The sequence below is a fragment of the Gouania willdenowi genome, chromosome 6 (genome assembly GCF_900634775.1).
Source record: "Gouania willdenowi chromosome 6, fGouWil2.1, whole genome shotgun sequence".
Classification (NCBI taxonomy): domain Eukaryota; kingdom Metazoa; phylum Chordata; class Actinopteri; order Blenniiformes; family Gobiesocidae; genus Gouania; species Gouania willdenowi.
The window spans coordinates 50,382,474-50,408,680 of record NC_041049.1 but is presented as its reverse complement, the minus strand read 5'-3'; the positions used below and the strand labels follow the sequence as shown (position 1 = coordinate 50,408,680).

The window sequence follows — 26,207 nt, the reverse complement described above, 5'->3', positions numbered from 1 at the left end:
AGCAAGAAGGTCTAGGGTTCAAGCCCTGGGGCTTTTCTGTGTGGAGTTTGAATGTTCTTCCCATGCTTCGTGGGTTTCCTCCTGGTGCTCCGGCTCCCTCCCACAATCCAAAAAACATGACTGCCACTGGTTGTCTGTCACTGTGTTGCCCTGTAATGGACTGGCGCTCTGTCCAGGTGTACCCCCACCTAATGCCCATTGAGAGCTGGAGATAGGCAACAGCAGACCCCTGTGACCCTAAAAACAGGAACAAGCAGGTTGGGAAATGGATGGATGGATGGATGTTGAGGTTTCATTTATTCTGACAACTTTTTTCAGGAAATTTACTTTGAATATCCTGACATGTTTTGTCTGTCAACTGCCAGTCTTCCTCAGAGGCATCTGATGATCGCTTTGATGTGTCCTTATGAGTGTTTTATGGGTGTGGCCAACTTGACAGTTCTGTCAGGCTGGCCATGCCCCCTGTTGCCTGATGGTCTCTGGAGAAGAGAGTCCCCTCTTGATGTTAAAGACATATCAAAGCAATTAGCAGACGCTTCTGAGGTTGACTGGCAATTGACAGTTGAAACATGTCAGGATATCTAAGTAAATTTCATGAAAAAATTTGTCAGAATAAATGAAAGTGGGTATAGATGACAAGATGAGAAACTTTTAATGCCTCAGCATACCAAGAAATCTTGGACATTGTCATGCTTCCAAATTTGTGGAACCTGTTTGGTTCTGCTTCGCACAAATGCACAAAGCATGGTCCATAAAGATGTGGAAATATTCATTTTGTTTGGTAAAAAACTTCAGTGGCCTGTTCTGGATCTTCAATCTCTCATCCCCCAGTATAAAGGAAGCCTATTTGTGTGATAAAATGTATCGGTAACACTTTACTTGAAGTTTTATATGTAAAAGCTGACATTATGCTGTCATTATTATGAAATGACACCTGTCATTAGCATGAATAAGGTGTCATGAAGGCTGTCAATAAGTGTCGTTTGTTACCCTCACCCTAAGTTACCCTAAACCCCATCCCATGTTCATTCCTATCTTACTTGCACATAGTGTATCTCCAGGGTCAGCCAAGCAGGCTCGGAGGTGGCTGACTGCATCCGGTCTTCCCACTTCTGGTCTCTGGATGCATCTCATACATCCAACACTGATACACCTTCAGTAACTCTTTGATGAATGTATGGATCAGAGAAATCCAAATAACATGCACTGGCCCATGCCCTGCCTTTGACCCCCCATACCAAACTGAACGGTTCAGAAACATTCAGAGGGTTTCATCGAGAAAAAATAACCACAACGTAACCCTTACCCTAACCCTAGCCATACCTAACCCTAAACCTACCTAACCCCACTTGATCCCTCCACCTAACCCAAAAAAGCCATTAGCTCCAAAGGTGTCATCATTTAGCGAACAACACCTAATGACAGCCTGATGAAAAAAAAATAAATAAAAATGAAACCATAATTAAACAAACATATAAGTCAAAAATAAAAATGTTGTTTAAAATAATTAGTAAAATACAATTAAAAGGTAGATATAAGTTGTACTGACATGGAATATTCTGACTGCTCCTTTTTAATTATTTATATGTCATATAAAGATGTATGAGATCAGCAATAATGTCACCCACTTTCCCCTCAGGGATCAATGGTTTACTGAATCTGATCAGGTTTATTGATTAAGTTTTGATCAACTTAATTTAAATTAACCTAATTTAAATGATCCTGATGACATCATTCTAGAGTGTAATAATTAAACAAAAATACTGTATATGGGCACAAGGATGCATCAGTTATTTCACCACTAGGGGCCAAAATGTTTGGTAATATCAGAAACTATCATTAGCCAATGATGTTTAGGACAATCTGTGGCATCAGTGGTCTCGTCCAGAACAGAACCACTTTTTCCAAGGATCTTCTGTCGCTCTGATAAGTTGTTCAAACACTTTGAGCAAGTGAAGCTGATCATGTTTTCATGGAGTGCTGCTTGACGAGAAATGGCAGCTCAGTCTCATTGGTGTGTGATTGTGAGTGTGAATGGGTGAATGAGCTGATATTGTATGGCGCTTTGAGACAACCTCAGTGTATAGATAAAGCGCTATATAAATCAAGTCCGATTACCATTTACCATTAAAGTTAAGCAGGAACTAGTTGGCTCTGTATTTTGGAGTGAGTGATGAGTTGTGTAGTTTTTTGGCAGTTTAGATGGTGTTTCGGGTAGTTTAGACGGTATTTAAAGTGCCCAAGAAGGGAGGCGGGTGGGCGGTGCACCTAATGAGTGGTCCCCGGAAATATTTCCCCATGAAAAAACGTTCCGTGTCTCACAATGACTGCGTTTCATCTCGATTCTATACATTTTCGCCTTTAACAGTGCATTTTGTTTACATTGATCGATTCCGCGATTCCGTACGTGATTCAGTTAACGTGGATTTTATAGGGCCCTATTCATGACACCTTATTCATGCTAATGACCGATAATGACAGCGTAATGTCAGCCTTATGTGTAAAACGTCAAGTTAAGTCTTACCTATGTATCTTCTTATGTGGAACAGCTCCCTTCGTACTGGGTTGGGTTTTAAAACCTTTAATTCGTGTACAGCATTGCTGCAGGTGGCACATTTTTAAAGTGACTGACTCCAAAGGTAATCTCAGTGACACAGAGTATGGAAACACTTTATTTGATGTTAACAAGCCATACACAGCACGTCGAGGCAGCGTCTCGGCACTTCTCTGACAGAAACAGGTTTCTCTTGCGTCAAACAAAAGGTTGTACCATGAGGTGTAGCAGCATCGCCGTGTCTCAAGCTGTGCAGAGATCACAGCAGCTTTCACTCACCCTGGCAGAGCCAGGGACCCTCAGCAGTGACCCACACCCCAACCCCCCCACCACCCCCCACCCACGTCACATCAAACTCGACTGCTCGTGTCCTGTCTGCACGTCGACTTGTCGTGTAGGCTGTGTTGCTCTGTCACAAGACATGTCCCACATTTGCAGCCGCCGTCGTTGGCCAGCAGGATGAGAGCGTCTGTCAGAAGAGCTGACACACACGCCACTTTGCTGGGCGACTGACAGAGGGCCACGCCACACTGTCACTCCTTTCAGATCCATTGCCTGAGGACACACATGCACACGCACACACATTAATAACACAAGTGTAAACAGAGTTAGAAACTCAGAGAGTGAGTGAGTGAGTGAGTGACAGGATGACTGGGTGACCGGCCCAGGGTTGAAGAGAACTGCAGCTCTGTGTCACCCCTCATTCTTACAATCTCCAGCTGTCACATCAAACACACTGGCTTTCCTGCTCCTCCTCTCCACTCTCCAAAACCACCCCACCCACCCCCACCTCCTAATGTACTGGATCTCATCAGACATGTATCCAATGATGCAAGTGACCATGGACATCGTGCCACCTTCATACAGGTCAGCCGTTATTGCTTATGTCAGGGTTGGGGTCAATTACATTTTTCAATTGCAATTACGTCTTCAATTATCCCTGTTCAATTACAGCTAAATTATGACTATGGGGACCAGCATTTTTTCAAATTACAATTACGTTCTTAATTACTAAAGTTCACATTCAATTAATCACAATTACTGGGCCTTTGATAAATAACACCATAAAACGTAACCTTATTCTTGTGTTAGCTTTCTGTTGGGATCTCTTTTGATATCTGGTCAGTTTGGACCCATATTGTAAATCAGCTGTAAAATACACTAAAAAATATTGTCTTTCATCCAATTTGTTTCTCATCTCTTGGTTACCTTGTTAGGCTTTCTTATCTATGAAAATATTGGTATTAATGTCTTTGGAGTGGGTGTCTGAGCCTTTTTTCTGTCAGTATACCCCTCAATTTCAATTTATTGATGGTAAGCTATAGAACTAACATGGTTCCCCAGTTTTACGTTTAATTGAATTGTAGTTTTTATATGTTTCCTATGCCAATTACAATTACAAGTCAATTATCTGAACTCATTTACAATTCAATTACGATTGCAATAGCAATTTGAAATTATATGTTTATGCTGTCTGTTGACTCCCATAAGTTTATGCTATTTTAGTTGAATTTTGATTGACATTTTATTGTCACTATACACATTGTATTGTCACTATACACATTGTATTGTCACTAAATGCAGTATAATTATATGCTAGTAACGTTGACTACCAAAGACGTCTTTAGACGTTAATTGTGTTTTTCGGCTGGGGTTGCTAGGAGACTAAGCTCTCCTGTGAATATCAAGCTTGTACGATGGTGTAGTGACCAACTGGTGCCATGTAGGTGGCAGCAGCCACCCATGTTGGGCAGAGCTCAGAGGGAGAGGAAAGGAGTTTACAAGACAGAAAATGGCGCTACGAGAGTTGATGCTGAAGCTCCCAGCAGCTCACACTCGACCAGAGCATGTGTGGAACTAAGTGGACTATTGAGAGTGTCGTGATGGTGAGAGAAAACTATCAAAAAAACGGGGTAGGTGGTGAGACTCGGCATGTCCGGGATGAGGAGGAAGTTGCGTGTGTAGAGAATGATGGGGAGAGATTTGGAGGATGGCCAAAATACAGTAAGAAAACCATTCAACTCTGACCTAGATAGCAAAATAAGAATAATTTTGCTATCAAAAGCCCGTTCTCAGTGTTGTTTTTGTAGTTTTATAGTAGGAAACTAATGTTGAGGTGTCCCTAATGCAAAAAAAATTAAAAATTGCTTCAAAGTCACTAATAGGTTTTTTCAAAAAATATGTTTTTCTCAGCTTTTTTGCCACAAACTGGCGATTTGTGTGAAACTTGCCTCTATTCAACTGCTGATTACAGAAGAACGAAACAAGCTAGAAACGAAATATTTGTTTCTGATGAAACTAGAGTCTAATCTTTCAGAATCTGGTTTCAGACTTCAGATTGTCATAGGACAAAATATTCTGTGGGTTTTCAAAAATCAGTGAAAATCATTTAAAACACCTGGCAATATGGGGTTGGCTGCCATACCTGTCAAGTATTACGTTTTGGCCGAGAAACCCACGTATTTTACCCCTCTTTCCCGCCATCGTCCCGTATTAGTATTTTCCCGTAAATATCTCGTATTTTAATGTAATGATAATTAAAGGATGCCTCACTAAACTGAACGCTGTCACTAGTCTCGCGAGAAATGCCACCTGAAATGGCCTGAGTGTCAGTTCACGCGAGATTAGTGCAGACAGCGGCAACAAACCCGGAAAAAACTCAGAAAAGAGATGATAAATGAAGACGTTCCGGCGAAAAAACCAAAGAACTTGTGTAAATACCTTGGAAACAGGAACAGAGAGTTTACCTTCATAAAGAGCAGCAGGATGTGACACAGTTACACGTTCTGTTAGATTAATAATTACCACGGGGGAAGGAATGACGTAAGTCACCATGAAAAATCAGCCAATCACAAGCTCCACAGATATACACCGCTTTCAAAAAGTGTTAATGGATGTAAAGTCTGCAATAAATGTTTCTAAAAAGTTTTTAGTGAATACCAGAGAACCACATGAGTGAGCATGAGAAATGCAAAGAAAATATGTAATGAAAATAAAATGTTAATGTCTAACTTAAAGTCAAGCAACGTGAAATTAACAGTAAATATGCAACGTGTTGACTTGTATATGAACTGTAAGTATATTAAATGAACACATGTGCTTCATGTACACATTTATGTTTTAATTTAGGCTGTTGTATAATTTAGGAGTTAGGGCTGGACGATATATTGAGATTTAAGATGTTTTCTAATATATATAATAGCTTGTATATACAGTAGTTTGTATCAAAATACTAGTTTTAAGAGTCACTGCTTTTACTTCTAGAACACAGTCCTAACTCAGAGCGTCCGCATAGCAAGCCATATTACAGATTACATATCACTCACACATGCTGTCCCTTACAGGGGAAAAAAACCAAAAGTGGCACATATTGTGCAGCTGTTTGTTAATAAATGTCACTGTGTAGCATTTTGGATCGGCAAATTTAACCCAGAATTCTCTTTCTTTTCAGACTTCATTTGAAATAAAATTATTGAGATTTATATTGTATATATCACCATTTTGAGAAAAAATATTGAGATATGAGTTTTGGTCCATATTGCCCAGCCCTAGTAGGAATTTTCACAGCATTTCAATGTTAATAAAGGTCAACCTACCAGATTCTAATGACATGATTGTATTTAGTGAGTGGTTGACAAGTGGCTATTTTAGATTTCTTGTACAGCTCTCTTAAAATATAAGGGATACTGGAGCTTGGTTGGGCGGGTGGGACGGCTCGTAGCGGGCGCCTGAAAATTTCCCATCCATCCATCCATCTTCATACCCGCTTATTCCCATTTATCAGGGTCGCGGGGGTCTGCCGGTGCCAATCTCCGGCTCTCATAGGGCGCTGGGCGGGGGTACACCCTGGACAGGGCGCCAGTCCATCACAGTGAAAATTTCCCTTATTTTCAAATCCAAAACTTGACAGGTATGTTGGCTGCTCTGAAACGGGCTGGAAGTGAATGAGTTAATCTCTCTTCTAGCAAGTCCACACGTGTCACTGTTAGGATTATTATCTGAAAGAAGCTTGTTTTGAAAGATATAAAGTTGATATTTTTTACTTTGATTTGTGAAAAATGGATAATTGGTGTTAACCTCGCCTCACAATGTGCTATTCTCTTCCTACATGACCATGTAAAGGAAGAAAACTAGTTTTCCACTTTTTAGCGGCGCCCTCTGGTGAACAAGATAATTGCAACATGACAAGCCCCGGTCTCCCCTACCCCCTTTATCTCTCATTTCTGAATCCAAGTACCTCCTTATTTCCCACCGGGGGTGGAGCTAGGGGTGGGCCTGGTATGGGCACAGACCCACCCAGATTGACAGATTGCCCACCCAGTGAGATTCATGAGAAAAAAAAAAAGAAAAAAAAAAATCACCATAAATGAAAGCCTTACGCTTTGTGTTACTTATAAAAGAAGCTGTATGTAATGTAAAGATGATTTGTGTAGCTTTTGGATCGTTTTGTAGAAGTTTAATAAACTGCAACAGTAAAACAGAGCGGCGCAGATCGTGAGAGTTCGTCAGCTTGCGCTGAATGTTTACTTTGGATGTACTTTATGTAAATTGCTCCAGTTTATTCCTAAGACTTCCTGATGTGTCTTTCGTAGAGAGTCGAAAGCCCAATATGCACTTTTTGTTCATTTAATGTACAGAATATAATGTTTTATGAGAGAATGTTGATTTATTGCTTAATACTTTTGTTTTGCTGAGTAAACTAAGCTAATGAATGTAAATGTGTTTTAAAGGAAATAAGAGACGCAACGTGGAGAAGGATATGAGTGCTTGTGTGTTTCTTCCTGACTCTGCTTTTATTTTACAGATTTAATCGTTTTGTTTTTGTGGTTGTTGCATGGGACCGTTAACAAAAACCAACTTCAACTTTAAAGTGATTGAACGATGTCCGTCGCGAAATTTACGTTGACCAGCAATCAGAATGCGGGTTACTGGAGCAGCTAGATACAGCTGTTGGACAATGGCTAAACGAACAGGCTAAACAGTTATCTTTGAGTAAATTTTTCAAAAAAATTTGTCAGACTGAAATTTGACAGAACAGAGGTCTAGTTGTGGAGTAGCGGTCTCTACTGTATATCCAGTTTCACAGGTTTTTCAAAGGTATATTGTTTGTACCATAAGCTAATTTACAGTGGCCCGGCAAATTTTATTATAGCCTATCATAAATTGCTAACATACATCTCATATCAGCTTTAAAAATAATCAGGCCATTCTGATTTTTCCAGGCTCACCCATAAGCTACGTTCTGGTTCCGCCACTGTGTTCAACTACCACATTTTGCTCATAATACTGTGAAAAAACAACTATAGAGCATATTGATGGAATAAATGAGCGATAACACACATTGTAAAGAATCTCATTTTGGCAAATAAGTGGAAAGAAACAGTATTTAGTGCCTCATGAATAGATTTATTTCTATAGTTTTTATCATTTATGGTCATCTCCCTTCTGATGATCCTTGTTTTTTCAGTTCATGTTCTAATCAAGATCATTTCTATCATCATTTTGTGTCTTTTGTGTGTTAATTTGTGTGTTTCTGATGTCATTTTGCACATTTTGTTTTTGTGTGTGGTTAGTATTATTTAAGTTATTCTATCTATCTATGTGTTTTTGGTGTTGTTTGGTTGTTTTATATAGTTCTCTGTTATGTTTGTGTAATTCGTAGTGTGTTTTTCTCTTATTTAGTGTATCTTTGTTGTTGTTTTGTGTTTTGCTGGTAATAGTATTTATGTCATTTTGCGTATTTTGTTGTTGGTTGCCTGTTCTTTTTGGGGGTATGCTATGAAGTAAGGGTGTGCGATCTGACGATATTAGATCTCCCAAATCACGGAGATTGTAGAACCGTCAGTAGTTCACATTTTAACCCTTGCGGTCCCGTGTCTGTGAAATCCTTGGGGTGACCATGGCTCAGTGGTAGAGTGGGTTGTCCAGTAACCGAAGGGTTGGGGGTTTGACTCTGACCGAGTCATTGTCGTTGTGTCCTTGGGCAAGGCACTTTACCCACATTGCCTTGTATGAATTGTGCATGAATGTTGCTGGTGGTCAGAGGGACCGTAGGCGCGAAATGGCAGCCACGCCTCTGTCAGTATGCCCCAGGGCAGCTGTGGCTACATTGTAGCTTACCACCACCGGTATGACTGTGTGAGTGACTGGTGTGAATGAATAATGGTTTCTGTAACACGCTTTGAGTCTCCTCGAAGAAAGCGCTATATAAATCCAAGCCATTATTATCATTATTATTATAAATACCCCCAGCCTGTGAGCTAGGTAGCAAAATAATAGGAGGTAGCAGCGCACCATCGGATGAGAGATCATCCATGCTCATCAGAGCTCAGAGGGAGAGGACAAAAGGCGTTTACGAGACAGAAAATGGTGCTACGTACAGAGTTGACGTTCCCAGCAGCGCACACTCGACCAGAGCATGTGTGGAACTCATGGATAGTGTGGCAATGGTGAGATAAAAAAAAAAAAAAAAAAAACGGGGAACGCAGTGACACTCTGTATGTCCGGGAGGAAGAGGAAGTTGCGTGTGTGCAGACTGATGGGAAAAAAACTTGGAGGAATGCCAAAATACAGTAAGAAATCCATTCAACTCTGACATAGATAGCTAAATAATAATAATTTTGCCATCAAAAGCCCAGTCTCAGTGTTTTTTTTTGTGTTTTTTTTTTTTATATAAGGAAACAATGTTCAGATGCTAGAGTTGTCACTAAAGCAAAAAATAGCTTTAAAGTCACTGACAGGGTTTTTTTTAGAAAACGGCTTTTTCTCAGGTTTTTGCTCTGAAACTGAAGATTTGTGTAAAACTTGCTCTATTAATTTTTTTTTTTGATGAAAGTTAAGGCTTTCAGAATCTTTCAGAAGCTGGTGTCAGATTTCAGATAGTCATAGTAGAAAATATTCTGTGGGTCTTTAAAATCAGTCAAAAAGCTCAAAAATGGCTGTCACTGAGGGGGGTAGAAAATCTGAAAATGGCTGCTACTGAATGAGTTAATGAAGGAAAAAGTCAAAAGTGATACAAAATGTAGATATTGTGCTGCTAGTGATTAATAAAAGGGTCTTTGTGGCATTTTTCTCCACTGACTTTCACCCATTATTGTTTTTCTTGTAAAACTATTGAAAAAAATGAAGAAAAAAAAAAGCAGTTTATATCATCTATTGCCATTTTGAGGAAAAATATAGAGATATGAATATTGGTCCATATCACCCAGGTCTAATGTAACCAAAGCAGTAACGTTTTATCTCGTAAAGGATATGATTGTCTAAACTGTGTGAAATGAGGAGTTCAAACACTGCTTTAAGTAGGATTTTATTAATAAAACAAATAGAAATCACTAGACTGATATGCTGCCTTGTTATGTAGCAAGTGACGCTACACCACTTTAGTTAAACAAAGTAAAAAGTGTGAGTGACTAAAATAACATGCCAGCCTTTTTGTTTGATGTTAATTGTACGAGGAACCAGTTTGATGAATTGCTTACATACAATTAAAAAAAAAAAAAACAAAACATAATTACCTTGTCCTAAATGATCATTTATTCCTTTTTTCCATTTAGGGCGATTATTTTAAGTAGGTGATTTGGTTTGTTTTATTGGTAAATAACTTTAAAATAGTCTAAATGATTTGAATGAAAAAAACCGTAATAAAATCGTGATCGTGATTTCACAAAGAAAAAAATTGTGATATGATATTTTTCCCATATCGCCCACCCCTACTATGAAGCTAGATAATTATATCATGGGTATATGTCTGTTTGCGGGCTTCGCCTAACCAAACATTCCCTGTCAGAGAGAAGCTGTCCTACGAAGGTTGATAACAACACTCTAATTTAAGCTAAGTGATTTCAGCCTGCTTCATGCGCGCTCCCATAAAAAGGGTGGAGATTGCAGCATCTGACCGATCACTACAATGGAAAAACCTGGCAGAGCAACTTTATTTTACAATGGAGGAACAGCTTATGATCTTAAACAAATATAATGGATTCAAAACCATGATTACAGCAAAGAGCAACAGTGTTAGTGCAGCGCACCAGGAGGGATTGGTTAGGAAGCAGAGCTTTTATACTCGCTCAGATCTGATCCATTTCATAACCTGGTCCCAACCAGGTTATGTGTTCAGCTTAAGTTTAAAATTGTGAATAATTAAAATCCACATTTCAGACCAAAAACAACACTGTTGTTACAGAAAAGGCAGGAGTGGAAGAACACAGGCAGGAAGCTGCCGACACTTGTTAATGCGTAAAAGCTTGAGATTATTTATGATATTAATTCATTTGACGATAAACGGATACATTCTGATCAGTTAAACTTATTACAGCACACTGTAATCCTCTATTTATCACACACACTGGAATGAGAGCACATTGCTTCACTGGAGTATGTTCCTGTTGATGCTGTCAGCCTCACTATAGCGTATCAATGAATGAATGAATGAATGAATGACTTCACCCGTCCGCGCATGTGGAGACACAGGCTTCATAAGCTGATTGTAGATCAGTACATTAGATATAAATCTATATCTTTCCTAAAGGATAAATGTAAAGATTGCATTAATCCATCAATAATCTTTCTTTCCTAAACGCAGCTGTCAGATCTGCACCAACCAGGATCATCTAACAAAGGCCAGGTTGTTTTCTAAGAGAACTGATTGGTCAGGAGGCGGGACTTTAGCACTTCCTCAGATCTTAGCCAGAACAAAACTTGGTCCTGACCAGGTTAGTCTTTCAGCCTAAGTTACCATGGTGATTTAGCTCCGTGAGACGGGATAAGAGGTAATCTAGCTTTATTCAGTATATTTTTCTCTTATTTGGTGTTTTTGTTGCCTTTTTGTGAATTGCTGGTAATATTTACTATGATTATCATTTTGAACTAAAAAATAAACATTATAACACCCCATATTTTTATTGCTTTCATTTGTTAATTTTCCTCTCTCTCTCTCTCTCTGTCTCTCTCTCTCTCCTACGTACCCCCTATAGTGCTATTGCGCACCCCTAGAAGTACACGTACATTACTTTGAGAAATTCTGTTATATACAATAGAGTGAGTGGGTGTGTGTCAGGGTTATACTGTACTTCTTGAAATTTAAAACGAGGGTGACAAAGGTAGTGGTAAATGAATATACATGAAGACCTGACCAAAATTTACAAAATATGGACATATTCAAGATTTGACATTATCACAAATAGTTTGTTCCCAGTTTGTTCATAATTCTTTGCCTTTTCTGAAAAGTGCTTTAAATGGGTCCTACCTGTCTTTGTTTATGCTGGGTCAGCAGGTAGGCATGGAAAGCAGAATTATTTCATTTCTCTTTCTTTATTTTACTTTATTTTTATTGTCCTGTGACGTCAGCCTATCCCATGGCGGGAAGGGGGTGTTGTGTAAAAGAGTGGCTGCACATGTTTCTGCGCATGTAAAACTTTTAACGAGAATGGACGATAAAGATTACTACGCCCCAAGGAGGAAACACGTCACCAATTAGACACAAATTAATGAAACAACACATAATTATTATCTATAATATTTATTCTGATTATCTAAATACAGATATACATTTGTTTCATAGTATTTTTAATTAATTATACATTTTTATTTTTTATGGCTTACTCAAACGAACCGGTGAGTTGTGGGACGGCGCCCTAGCGCCATCTTTTGGCCAACCACTGGTGATTTGTAAATGATCCAGCTGCATTTAACTCTGGGCGCAGATAAGCTGTGCCCAGAGTTACTCCATTGACTCATATTGAAGAGGAGTTACTGCGCATGCGCAACTTTTAACAAGAGTTGACAGTGAAAATTATGGCACCCTAGCACCCTCTATTGGCCAGCCGCCACTGGGTTTTATAATGTTTTTAGTTAAAAATAATAATCATAATAATGTTAACGGAAATCATATGGATTAAAACATGAACTGAAAATACAAGAGTCAGTCTTGGTTCCACACCAGGCAGGAGATGACCGGAAATGATAAAAAACTATAGAAATTAATCTATTCAGAAGGCACTAAATACTGTTTCAACCCCTTATTTACAGAATTTGATTCTTTAAAATGTGTGTTAAACTTATCACTCATTCATTCCAACATTATGCTCTCTCTCTCTCTTTCTCTCTATATATACTGTATATATATATATATATATATATATATATATATATATATATATATATATATATATATATATATATATATATATATATATATATATATATATATATACATATATATTATTATTATTTTTTTTTTTCAGTATTCTGAATGTTGTAGTCGGACGTGAATTCAGAAATAAGAGAAAGGGGGACCTTGAGCCAAAAAAGTCGAGAGGCTGGTGGAATGATCGGAGGCCCTTCATGCGTTTCCTTGGGCATGACACTAAGGCTAATCCCTACATTCCTTGCACTGAAGGATTAGCACCAAGCTCTGTCACTACTGATACATGTGTGAGTAAGTGTAATGAAAGGGTGAATGTGGCTGAACTCTTTGGACTAGTCAAGTGGTAACAAAAGTCCAGTTACCATTTAGCGCACAATACTATGGTTGTACATTATCATATGTTCTCTCTGAGCACATGCATGCAGTCCTCAAGCATGTGGCTTCAGAGATGTCTCTATCGGGGTTGGAGTCAATTATAATTGTAGTCGTTTAATTGATAATTAATTACATTTATGGCGTAATTGTAATTTTGATTGCTATTTAAAGATCTGTTGCTCTTGTAATCATAATGAAAATGTAATTGTGTTTAGACAATGGACTTTTTTAATTGTAATTAATTGCCATGTAAATTCTATAAAAATTGTCAATTAAATGCAGAACCTGGGAACAATGTTACAGTTCTACCCATATTAACAATTATTAAAATATGTTTCCTACCAAGCATTCCCACATTTTACCATTCAAAAAAATTTAAATCTAGGGATATACAGACAGCTGTTTCTTTCTTTTTTTTTTCTTTGTATTTAGTTTCTGTAGTTAGCTCCCCTTGTTGTTTAGTGTTGGGGTTTTTTGCATCACTTCCTTTAAGAACAGGAAGAAGGAAGTATTAGTGAGCACATGGCCCAGTAGAAGGCTAGATTTGTGGTAGGAGCTGAAGTCTCTCTCTGCTATCATCGGTTGTTTCTCCGAAAGATGCATTGCCTGTAAGTTCTTCTTTTGTTTATTCAGTTGTTTAATATATTGACATGTATATTGTTGTTATCATAGGAAAAGTAATGTTTATTTTGCATGTTAATTGTTTGTATTTAACATAGATTAATGCCTTTCATTTAAACAATGAGTACACATCTTTAAGCGTGAAGTAGTTGCTTGTTTATTATTTGATGACTGAAACTTGTCTTTGTAAAAAGGAGGTTTTGTTAATTGCAATGTATGTGTCTATATTTTCAGTTTCACTCCTGATTCTTAACTTCATTCACATAGAGTCTGCAATAAACTAAGGAGCTTGAACGCTGCATCCTGACTCCCTTGTTGTTTTGTACGGAGTTTGGCTGGCTGTCTAGTTGAAGTTTCAACACATCAGCGAGGACAGTACAGTTAAGATGCCCACACCAAAAATATCAATGCCTATATTTTCATTGATAGGAAGCCTTTGTTACGGCAAATTTGCGGTTGACCTCATTTGGAGGCATGATTTATTGCTCTGGTTGAATGATGGAGTCCAGTCGGAGCATTGATGATTTTATAAAAAAGATTTATTATAAAATAAAATAAAAAGGAGTAAAAAAGAAGCTTCCATCCTGAAAGAATGAAAGGCAAAATGCTTGTGGCAGAGCAAAAAGGCAAGACCCACTCTAACTAACAGTTTCACAGCTTAAGCTTTTATACAGATAACAGAAAAGTTCCACCCTGAGGTGAGGAGAAGGAGAGAGTCAGATGCCCAACAGTGGAAACATTTGAGGATGATGAAGACGTGTATATTATGAGGAAGATTGGGCGCCACTCTTATCTATCCTTGATAGTGTGTGTGTGCATGCATATCTGCATGTGAGTTTGAGTTTTGGCCTTCAGCAGAGACTCTGTGTTGCACTGAGTACAATACGATCTGTACTGTTTAATCTAACATGATTCAGCTGTTCAAAAGTGCAAAGAGTAATGGAGTCATCATGTATTAAAACATGACAAATTGTACACATGAACATACATTTGACGATATTATGATGAATATAAAATTTGCCATAACACCTTACAAGGTAACCAATAGTTAGAAAAAAAATTAGATGATAGCCATTTAGTGTTTTTTTTTTATTTATTTTTTTTTATAGCTGATGTAGGACTCGTTGTCATAAGAGATGCTAACACAAGAGGAAGGTTAACTAGTATTAGTTATTTATTTCAGGCACAGTAATTGTGATTAATTGTAACATAACTTTAGTAGTTGAGAACATAAATGTAGTTGACTTTCTCAGGATAAAAATATGAAATATGAATGTAATTGTAATTGAACAGAGGTAATTGAAAATTAAATTTTATTTATTTTATGTGATTGACCACAATCCTGGTCTCTATATTGACTGTAAGGGTAACTGTGTGTGTATCTTGACTGTTTGATTTTGTTTTTTACTGTCAACCCTAATCATGATAAACGGGTACAGAAGTGGCAAAGTTTCTACATATTGAAACAGGAACTCCATCTGTGAAGAATCTAATGCGTCACATTAGCTGCAGATCCTTTAAATCCAGTCATTTGAATGGCAGGATGAATGTGTTTACCAGCACACTGCTGCCCAAAGCTTCCCACTGGCTTCTCTGGTCTTCCCACTGCACTTCCTGGTGTCATATGTGCTCAAAGAATGCTGCCAATTTCTTTCTTCGCTCTATGGTCTAATGCTCACATGCTTGTTGGTGCTTTTGGCAGTGGACAAGGATCAGCGGGGAATTTAAACTAGTCTGTGGCAACCCAGCCCCATAAAGAAAACAACGTGTGATGCACTCAGCTGTGTAATATGACACACTTCAATCATAATCACTGATAACTTGGGCATTTTGAATAATGATGGCTGTTCTGGTAGAGGGACCAGCATGGTGGGCAACATTATCTTCTCCTTGTGAACGTGTGAACTTTGACCTTTGAAGAGGCAGGGGCTCAAAGTTAAAAAGGGGCACATGGTGAATGAACAAATGTTTTTGTTCCAACCTTTTCTCCTAATGAGGAGTCTATGGAGAATGAAATATGACAGTCAGAAAAAACACACAGTGATAATTCATATGCTGTACAGTCAGTATAGTAAATATTGTAGTTGTATTTATACTGCAATAATTCAACATTATGAGAAACACACCTATACAGTTTTAGTTAAATAACAGCCTGTGCCCTAAAACTTTAGAACTTTGACTTTAGATCTTTAACTTTAGAACATTACCTTAGGGTACGTGCAATACATATAGTACTTCAGGATACGTGTGCAATACACAACACTTGGGTATGTGCAGTATATTAGTTTGTTCCCAGAACACTGTAACACTGTACACATTATTATTAAGGAGAAACAACGTGATAAAATGTGTGTATTTTTTTTTCCAACTAGAATACGAAACCAATGAATTTCATATGTTCATCAACTTGAACTTCACATGCAGACAGTGCAGAGAGAGTGGATGTTTCAACCCATTTCTTAAAAAAACAGTTTTATATGTACCGTGTATATATACATATATATTTAAACAAACACTATGTGTACAGTTTACGGTAAAAAATGAAGCTTTAAATAAAAATTATACAATTTTTTTTATTTTTTTTAATTAGCCCAAGAATTTAAAATGTACCAAAGGCTAACAAAATAAATACGTTATTACAGAGTGCAGAGCCCATAAATGACGTAATGAAATGTGTTTATTTTTTTGCCAACTAAAATACGAAACCAATGAATTTCATATGTTTATCAATATGTACTTTCCCTTTTCTAAATAAATACATAGAGAAAGAACTTTAACTTTAGAACTTCAACTTTACTTCAGAGTTTTAGCTTTAACTTTAGAACTTGAACTTCACATGCAGATAGTGCAGAGAATGTGGAAACACATCAGAGGAGATGTTCAGACCTCAGAATGTGTACAGTTTGCGGTACAAAATGAAGCTTTAAATAGCAATTATACAAAAAAAAGCCCATATTTTAAATGCAAATATTGCAGAAGATCAAATTTGTGTAATTTGTTGCAACTAAAATTGTGATCAGGATTAAAATTTGATTAATTGCGCAGCCCATGTAGTTTCCTCTCTCTTCCCTGATTGGTGGATTTGATACAATTCTCCAGATGTTACAGAAACCATACATATCATATAAATGATTTGTCTATATAAAGTTCTTTGTCAACCATTACTCCAAATTAATTAGCAACAGTCATATAATCATGAGTTAAAAACCTGTCATTTAAAAAATTTTTATGATGATGATGATTATTATTATTATTGCTATGTTGTGACTAAACTAAATGAAAGCAATTATGTGTACGACTTCTGGTTTAAAATAACATTTCATTTAGAAATGACTTATTAAACATGACTGCAAACATGCATTAATAATACTTCATACTAAGGTGTACAGTACAGTTACTATTGTATTCAGTCTTCCACTGGTGCTGCTGCAGTTCATGGCCAGCTGACCTGGGTTTAGGGTGACCTCTAGTGGCCAGCAGCAGAAATACATGTTCTGAAATGAAAATACACTTTAGTGCTGCAATATTAATCACTTCAAAGTACATTGAATGACACTAATATCCCCTTTATTTGGTCATCAAAAAGGCTTGGTTGTAATAGGCAGCGATTAAGTCAACTAAACAGCCTAAAAATGTTGAGAGGCAGAAAAAAATAACAAGTTAAGTGACTTATAAACCAAAATTATTGTATTATTTTGGCAAAACTAAATGATGTACAACCAAAGCTCACAATATACATCATAGATGATGTATCAAAGTATTGGCAACCAATTACTTTTTAAAGCAGGATAATGTGCCTTGCCACTAAAATAAACATATGGAGCTGAATGGAAACATTTTTATTAACCATTTTTTATTGTAAAGGCGGTTTGGTTTAGTATTGACAACGGTCTCATATAGACAGACCATCAGACAGAAAAAGGTGGGAAATGACAATAAAACCACCACATTTACCAAGCATTCAACCCTTCAGGCAATTTTGTGACACTCATTTAATTTTCCACATTGATTTTCTAGACTCCTGGAATAAGCTTTAAGAAACTTTACAAGTGTTATCTATAATTTTTTGATGATGTTGCTGTGGGCAGTGTTTTATATTTTAGGACTATGTGTTCCAGTCTCATATTAAACTGTACACAGTGGGACTGAACCGATGATGCAATAGCTTTCTGGATGGAGACAGAAAAAGTTGGTCCAATGCTGTAGTTTCACATGAACATGAACCTTGTGATGAGGCCAGACGACCCCACTGATGTGCTCTGTTGGGAGAACCTAAATGTAAAAATGTATGAGCAGTGTGGTTGCTTTGCCAATAGATGGCAGCATGTAATAGTAGAAAGAAATCATGTCTGAACATGGAAGAGTCAATCAGATTTTTGTTTATGATGTGTTTTAGTGAAATTAGACATATAAAGACTTGAATCTTCATAAACTATCAAGGGGCTGAACGCATGTAGCCTATATGATAAGTGTGTGTGTGTGTGTGTGTGTGTGTGTGTGTGTGTGTGTGTGTGTGTGTGTGTGTGTGTGTGTGTGTGTGTGTGTGTGTGTGTGTGTGTGTGTGTGAATAAACAGAAAACAGATATCCACATCATCAGCAGTCTGCAGCTGCTCCATCTACCCTTTCAGTCGTCTGGCTTCTGTCATTATTTTGTCCAACACTGGTAATGGTGAGCTATTCAGGAAGATGTAGCATATGTTGGCCTGCTGAGAAGCCCCCACTCTGAGTCCATCCTTCACAAGCTCTGGTCAGAAGGGAAAAAAAAAAAAAACTGCAGATGGATCATTAATACTGGAACTGACTTGTTTCTATCGGGCGCTGATTGTAAAGTTTCACGTACTAAAATAAACAGCAACTTTTTTGCAAAATTTAGCAACAAACCACGTTTAAAAAACGTATGTGATTTTCTTATGTTGCTTTTCACCAGATTTGCAGCAATGCTTCAGAATTTGTGCTATTTACTTTTCTCATAAAAATACGTCAGTATTAATATTAATATTTTCAAATGTGAAATGTTGAAATATTAAATCTAAATGTGAATGTTAGATGTTAAATATTAAATCTAAATGCTACATTTAAACCAAAATGTTAAATTTAAATCTAAATGTTACATTTAAACAAATTTTAAATCTAAATATTAAATGTTAAATCTAAATGTGTCTGTAAATAGACCACAGATAATGCTCTTTACGTCAATGAGATTTTATGTTGGTACTTCCGGTGAATTTGCATACTAGCTAAATATTTAGTTTTACCCATGACATTTAGTTTTGACATTTAGTTTTAACATTTAGATTTAGATTAAACAATGACATTATATTTTAACAAGAAAAGTAGACATCACAAATTTCACACACATTGCTGTAAATCTGGTCAAAAGTTGCTGTTTTTTTTTAGCATGCGCAACTTTCCAATCGGCACCCCATATGTTTCCCCATCAGACGCATATTCCTGATAATGGTTTGCTAGAAGAGTTTTTCCTGTTTGTCGAAGGCGCTGTCGTCGTAATGAATGAAGAACACAAGATTCCTTTCATACTTACTGATCACAACCACTTTGTTAGCTCTTTAGGCTTGCAGCAAAAAGGCCTTGATATCTGTGCAGAGTTCACATGTTCTCCCCATGTTTGCGATGGCATCAAAACACTCATGCTAACAATGACCAGCATTAGTCAAAATTAGAGGCAGGTCAGTCACACTGGCTCAGGATCAAACCTCCACTTTGATCAGTGATGATGAACAGTCCCTTTATGTACAGCTGGCAAAAATCCTTGTTTGCCTTTAGAACTGCTTTTTTTTTTTCTCATGGATTCAACAAGATGCAAGAATGACATGCTAGCAGCATCACCATTGACAGATAGACATGGACAAACAATGCTTAAATACTATCTCTAAGTGTGCGAAGACAATGTGTCCATCAGCACAACAATGCAGCTGAACATCAATGGTCGATTGAAGCGAGTATAAATCATTTTTTTTTAATTTACTCTTCATCTAGTTTATGAAAAAATTCAGCAGACTTTTGTATTTGTTATGCCAATTCTTTTTCTCCATATCTTTGACCCTACAGCTTTGTTTAGTTTGAAAAATGTAGCGTCATCTTCATCTTCCTTTTCTTCGCTGACAGGAATGGCACCCGATGTGTTTCTCTACTGCTGTAGCCTACATACTGTAAGGGTTGGGATTGTCGGACATTTGCCAACCAGACTGCTCACCCCAAAATTAAAAAAATGGACCATTGTCTATCGCTGAAATATACTAGACAAGAGCGCAAGCCTCCGCCAAGCACCAAATATCCTCATTGGCAGTTCCATGATCGTTCACACTTTAAAGGCTTGGAAGAGGTTTCTATCCCCATTAATAATGATAAAGTTACAAAGGACATTTTTTTATTTTCAAAAAAAAAAAAAAAAAAAAAAAAAAACAAAGGACATTTTTTGAAAAATTGAGATGAAATGCGCAATATGGTTCCAATCCTCATTGGGGTATTTGAGGAATTAACCCAACAACTGAGTGAAAGTTCCTAAAGATCTGTCAATTACGAACCAAGATATACAATCTTTAAATTACTCGAATGATCTGAAATATGTTTTTTTTTTTTTTTTATTTTTCAAACAGATCCAGAATCATAATAATAATAATGCATTGGATTTTATATAGCGCTTCACTTAGACACTCAAATTTCATCCATTAGTCTTTCAGACCGATGGTAGCGAGGCTGCTATAGTGCGCCATCGGTCCCTCAGACCACCACCAACATTCAACACTCACACCACATTCATGGCAGGCTATGTCGGTGAAAAGACTCAATGACAGATACCAGTCGAGCAACTGTCACCCCACTGTGGCACCTGGAATTCTCAGGGGTCTCCCAATCATGTACTAACCAGGCCCAGCCTTGCTTATGGCTTCTGAGATCGGACAATGACAGACAGGATGGCCAATATATTGATCAGATCCTCTCCAAAATTTAATGGAATCTTCCATTCCTATCTTTGGTTACATTTTAATCAATATTCATTAAATACCTTTAACGTTATGCTGCTAACAGAAAAACTAATAAATGCTGGTGAAAACATTACCTCTTTGCTGGAGGTAAATATTTATTAACCTTACCTCTAACCTTCTAACATTTAGTGTTTTCTTTTGTGATTTAAAAGTATCCGAATCATCTTTCTCCTTTTTAGACAACTTTTAATACTCCAAAACTTTGTTTTGCATCAGCATCTCCGTAGGTCAGCAGTTGGTAAATACCAAGTCCAACTCCAAGGCATCAAAATCCTTCCTCTTACTCATTTTAATGCAATAAGGTAACTGGCAAGTAAAAGTGCAAACATCTAATGGTGTATTTCATAAACAGTGAATGTCCCTATTGCACGCTTGAAAAATAAAGTGAATTATTATGAAAGATATTTATTTCGTCAAAGGGAAATAAATAATACAAATGGAAAAATAACAAACAACGTTTTGCCACATAAATGATTTCATGAGTCATTACCGGTACAGAGAATCCAGTTATCTCACAGGAAACTCATTTGTTGTTATAGTTGCAAACATTCCCCGTATGATTTGGGTGACATGAGTAGTTTGACACAGAGTGCTTCCAAAAAAGTGCTGTCTGTGGAGTAAATACTGTACATTGCAATGCCAAGTAAACAATACATAACATCTGGTCATTCATTGGTAAACATTTCATATCAAAGAACGTAAATGTTCAAAGATTCATCATTACAGTACATATATAGCAGACTTCACATAGACCTTGGGCAACCTCCCAGTCTCAAAGTATTTCACATTTAATGATCTCCCTTTGGGTTCCAACCATCCACTTCTGATGAATTCAGCTTTTTTGGAGGCTTCAGTTGAGCTTCTTTAAGTGCAGCCTCACCCGCTCTTCTCACAGTTTAACTGCCCTCTGCTCTCCTTCAATTTGTCTCTCGGTCCCTCCGGAGTCTTGGAGTCTCCTTTAAAATCGCTAACCACAGCTCGAAGGGTTTTGAACCTGTCCAGCCGGGTGCCCTGGGCCACCTGAAGCCTGACCTCTGAACCCTGAGATGAACTGAGTGAGCTGAGGGAGCGCACCGCAGCCAGGCCGCGCGCCTTTCCTGTGGGGCGGCGAGGCGTAGTCATGGTACTGAACTCAGCTGGATGTTCCATGTCCCTGATGACCTCACAAAGGTAGCGTGCTAAGTCCTGGCTGGAGAAGGAGAGGGCTTTCTGTGAGCGCCGGAAAGTCAGAGGTGATGGCAAGGCGTCCGACTCTGAGGGTGGGACGGCCAGACGCAGAGCGATAGCTGCATTGCCATTGCCATTGGTCGTTGCTTTTTTAGTGTTGTCTTGGAGAGGCTTCGTCTGTGGGTAGGAGATGATGCTTTGTGGATAACTGTAGCGGAGTGACTGTGCAGGGCTGGGCTGGAGGGAACGCTGCAGCTCCACCATGTTGAACGCATTCTGAGGAACCAACAGAGAAAAAGGTCAGAAGACAAGAAGAGGCTATTTTTGATACATTTTCAAAACATAAACCTGATGAAGATCCAATGAAGACATAGTGTATTCCTAATACCATCCATCCATCTTCATACCCGCTTATTCCCATTTAACAGGGTCGCGGGGGTCTGCCGGTGCCAATCTCCGGCTCTCATAGGGTGCTGGGCGGGGGTACACCCTGGACAGAGTGCCAGTCCATCACAGGGCAACACAGACACAGCCAACCATTCACTCTCTCATTCACTCCTATGGGCAATTTAGAGACTCCAATCAACCTTAGTCATGTTTTTGGATTGTGGGAGGAAGCCGAAGTACCCGTAGGAAACCCACGCAGCACGGGGAGAACATGCAAACTCCACACAGAAAGGACCCAAGTCCACCCCAGGGCTTGAACCCAGGACCTTCTTGCTGTGAGGCTAACCACTAAGCCACCATGCGCCCATTCCTAATACCAGTATATAAAAAAATAAAAAGGTTGAAACTGCTGCTCGAAAGTTTGTTTTCATCTCCACCATGAACACTGTTGACATTGCCGGAAAAGTTACGCGCATTGTATTATGGAATGTGGAGTCTCATAGACAGATGCATAGAAGTGTTTTAGTTCATTCCTACCATCATTTCTTGTGTTTACCCAAAAAACTCTGCTAAACTGACTTCCTAACACATTTCTGGTGTTTTCACTGAAAGTTGGAGCAAAACAGATGTTTATTTTTCAGGTTTACACGGAAAGATCAAAATCCGGGTGAAATTTAATGTCTTGCGGAGTGAGGTGATATCACGGGGAATACCGGGAACAAACGGAAACAAAACTGGTGTCACGTCAGTTCCTGTCCTGCTTGTCTGGTAAAGAAAAACTAAGAAAACACAGTAACAGACTGAAGTAAAAACATGCATCTATGCATCTGTCTCCGGTACTCCATATCCCACAATGCAATGCACAAACCTTTCAGAAAATGTTAATAAACGAAGAGTGCCAATTTCAACCTTTTACATGTTTTTTTCCAGCAAATGATCTTAGATTTATTGATCCCTGAGGCCTAAACTATGTCTTAATTGGATTAACAAAAATGTACATCATCTACAGCTTTAAGGATTAAAAAAACAGCATTTCCAGAGAAAATGCAAGTGAGTATGCTGTTTGCTGAAATTGCCAAAGGACACTTGCCTTTAGTAGCAAGCAGCACTTTGTATGAATACCAATTATGTAGAAGAAGAAAGGTACACGGCTGCTGAGCCCCTCAAATGATTGGCTACTGAAGACAACCTGCAACATTGTCAACCAATCAGGAGCTACCTTTCTGTTTTTTCTGTGTTTTTTTTTTACAGCTTTCTCACAATAAAGACAAAGCGTCTCAACAGTGAGAATCCTTTACAGCATTCTCAAAATCCAACAACACTCGCCACATGAACCCAATAAAAGCTGAACAGCTCAGCATATGCCTGTAAGTGCATGAGCTTGTTTTACAGGCCTAAAAAGACAATCCACTGGGTATTAAAAAGATGTTGGAAACAGTAGCACCATTGATTAGCCATGTAATTAAGTATCCAATTCCAGTCAAGTGAAACAGCTATTAGCAGCACTACCTAAAAAAAGGATTTAATTACTAATACTGGGGTTTATTTTTTTCATATTTTTCAATCGTGGACATATAAAGAACTGACCTTCAGCTTCATTTTAAGGCACCAATAAACACCATTAAACTAAACTAAGTTTTTATAAATACAAACAAAGTAGAACATATATAATGCATAAGCACATAAATAATAATTTACAATATCAAATATAAATACCAATGTGAAACAGAGCTTTCGAAAGTCACATTTCTGTATAGGATTTGGTCATTTTGATAGTGGGTCAATGACGTATAAAGATTTCACTGCATGATATTTCTTAAAATGGGCATCATCGGGCAAGATTTGCATGAATATTATGATGGAAATAATAATAGAGATACTTTGAAATATTATACAGGACTATAATATAACTAAATTAGAGCAGGAAATACATTTGAAAGATTTTTTTTTAAAACAGCAGTAATGGCCAGACAGTCGCAACACAAAATATTTTGAGACTTTCAATAACAGAATAAATTGCAGAAGTAATTTAGTAAGTAACATTAAAAAAATCAGTGAGCACATATATACTAAGTTGCTACATATTTGGTATCTTTTTATGCATAAAAATAAAATAAGGCATAATATTTAGGTGTCAGTGTCACGTCATTGACCCAAGTACAAATATCAGCATGTGTTTGTATTTACCTGGTCTTGTTCCCCTCCACCTTCCTCGTCGTAGTTGAGCACATTTTCTCTAATGTCCTCCCACTCGCCGTGGTGTGCAGACACATGATACACTCCCTCCTTCACACCTTTGTGTCGCCTCCAGCAGGAGTAGAGAAACAGGCCCAGCATCAACACTGAGGGGTGCCAGAGAGCAGGAACATATTTTACTTCATCAGAAAAAGATTGTGAGTATTAAAAACACCCAGAAAGACATCGACAGGTGTTTTGACAAAAGGACAGGTATAAGGTAAAAGACACGGCACCTGTTTGTATAGTGGGAATGTCATCGTCATCAAAGGCATTGTAACAACAAACATTCGAGATAAAGGGAGTGAAGCTGGTGTCTCGTGCACACTAATATCTAATGACCAGGAGCATATTTTTTCCATCACACTGATTTGTTCTGTAAGGCCTATTAGCTGCACTGACTGTACAGTTAGGACACTAATGGAACATACATGAAAACCAGTGGCACAAACCGTTTCACCTATTCCCTTTGATGTTTCCTGTCTTATCAAAGACCTCAGTTCCTCAGAAACCTATTAACTGAATTTGTACTCCTCCCTTTAACTCAAAGCCTCAGTGGCTTGGGCTGTAACGCAGAGAGGAATGCTGCTGAATCCGAGTAGGAAAGGTCCTAAAGCACAGACATCAATCAAAGCTATTGTGTGCTGAATTATACAACATGCTGGACTGACCTTTAAAGTCCATTAATCTCAACCAATATTTTCTCCCATCTGCCATCCTTCTTCTTTTTTTCCCCTCCTTCTTCACTATCTGTTTTTACTAGTTGCTACTTTAACTCTTTCTTTTCCATCTCAGCACTTTGGTCTTCTCTTTGCCATTCCTTTGTCTCGTACCCACTCATTAAGTCTCACTGTTGCATTTTTAGTGCTTTTTCTGGCCTTAGTCTGGCCTTGGCTTTTATCTCATACCACCAGAAAGTTTCTACTTTAGCTGGAATAGTTGATTTGGAAGGAGCTAAGTATGATTTAGTTGAAAATATTTAGTGAATTGCGTGCTAATCAAATGAGTCTTTTTTTTTTTTTTCTTTAAAAGTAATTGCTCCGAAAGGGATTCATGCGGTGACAACTGTTTGCGGGTCACACTAACAGGTAGATACTCATAAAGACAGAATAAACATCTCCCCATGGGCTAATCTCAGCGAGATTAAAAATGGCATCTCATTTACAATTCATCTCTATTTGTTCCCCCACCTGCTAAATCTTTAACCACTCAGATGCTACACCTCGCCGGTTTTTAATACAGGACTCATACAAGATAGAAAAAGAAGAGACCATGAGCATTCCCCGTTGATCTTCAGCGCACCATCCTTAGTTTGGGGTGAAGGGTAGAGCAGTATTGATCATCTGACCTCCCTCCATTTTAACGCAGAAGCAGAAAACACCAGAATAATAAGAACCCAACGCCAGTACTAAGATCTTAGCCTTCCTCTTTCACCACATGCCTCCAGGCTTGTTCTCCCCTTACCCCCAAACACTACCTAAGCTGATATTCAACATAATACTACAAAGAAGTGCTCAATACATCAGATAATGCACTCATATAGCAGTTACCTTGACCCCTGTAGTTCACCCACAGTTGGCTAGAATATATATACGTTCAAGTGAGATCGATCTCAAGTCAGGGTGAAGATGAGTAAGTCATTCATTAATTCATAACAGCAATACCTTCTTGGTCTAAAATGTAGGTGGGAATCATGTAGGCAAGGCTCAAACTGTG

The 26,207-nt window shown here is 38.0% G+C and overlaps 1 protein-coding gene across 1 annotated transcript in view; it reads right to left on the bottom strand.

The window, feature by feature from the left end:
- Positions 1-21,097: 21,097 nt before the first annotated feature.
- Positions 21,098-26,207, bottom strand: part of LOC114465384 (neural-cadherin-like) — a 149,813-nt gene continuing 144,703 nt past the window's right edge. Inside the window, 2 exon segments of the mRNA XM_028450367.1 lie at positions 21,098-22,145; positions 24,444-24,598. Coding sequence (XP_028306168.1) covers positions 21,579-22,145; positions 24,444-24,598 — 722 coding nt within the window. The 3' untranslated portion in view covers positions 21,098-21,578.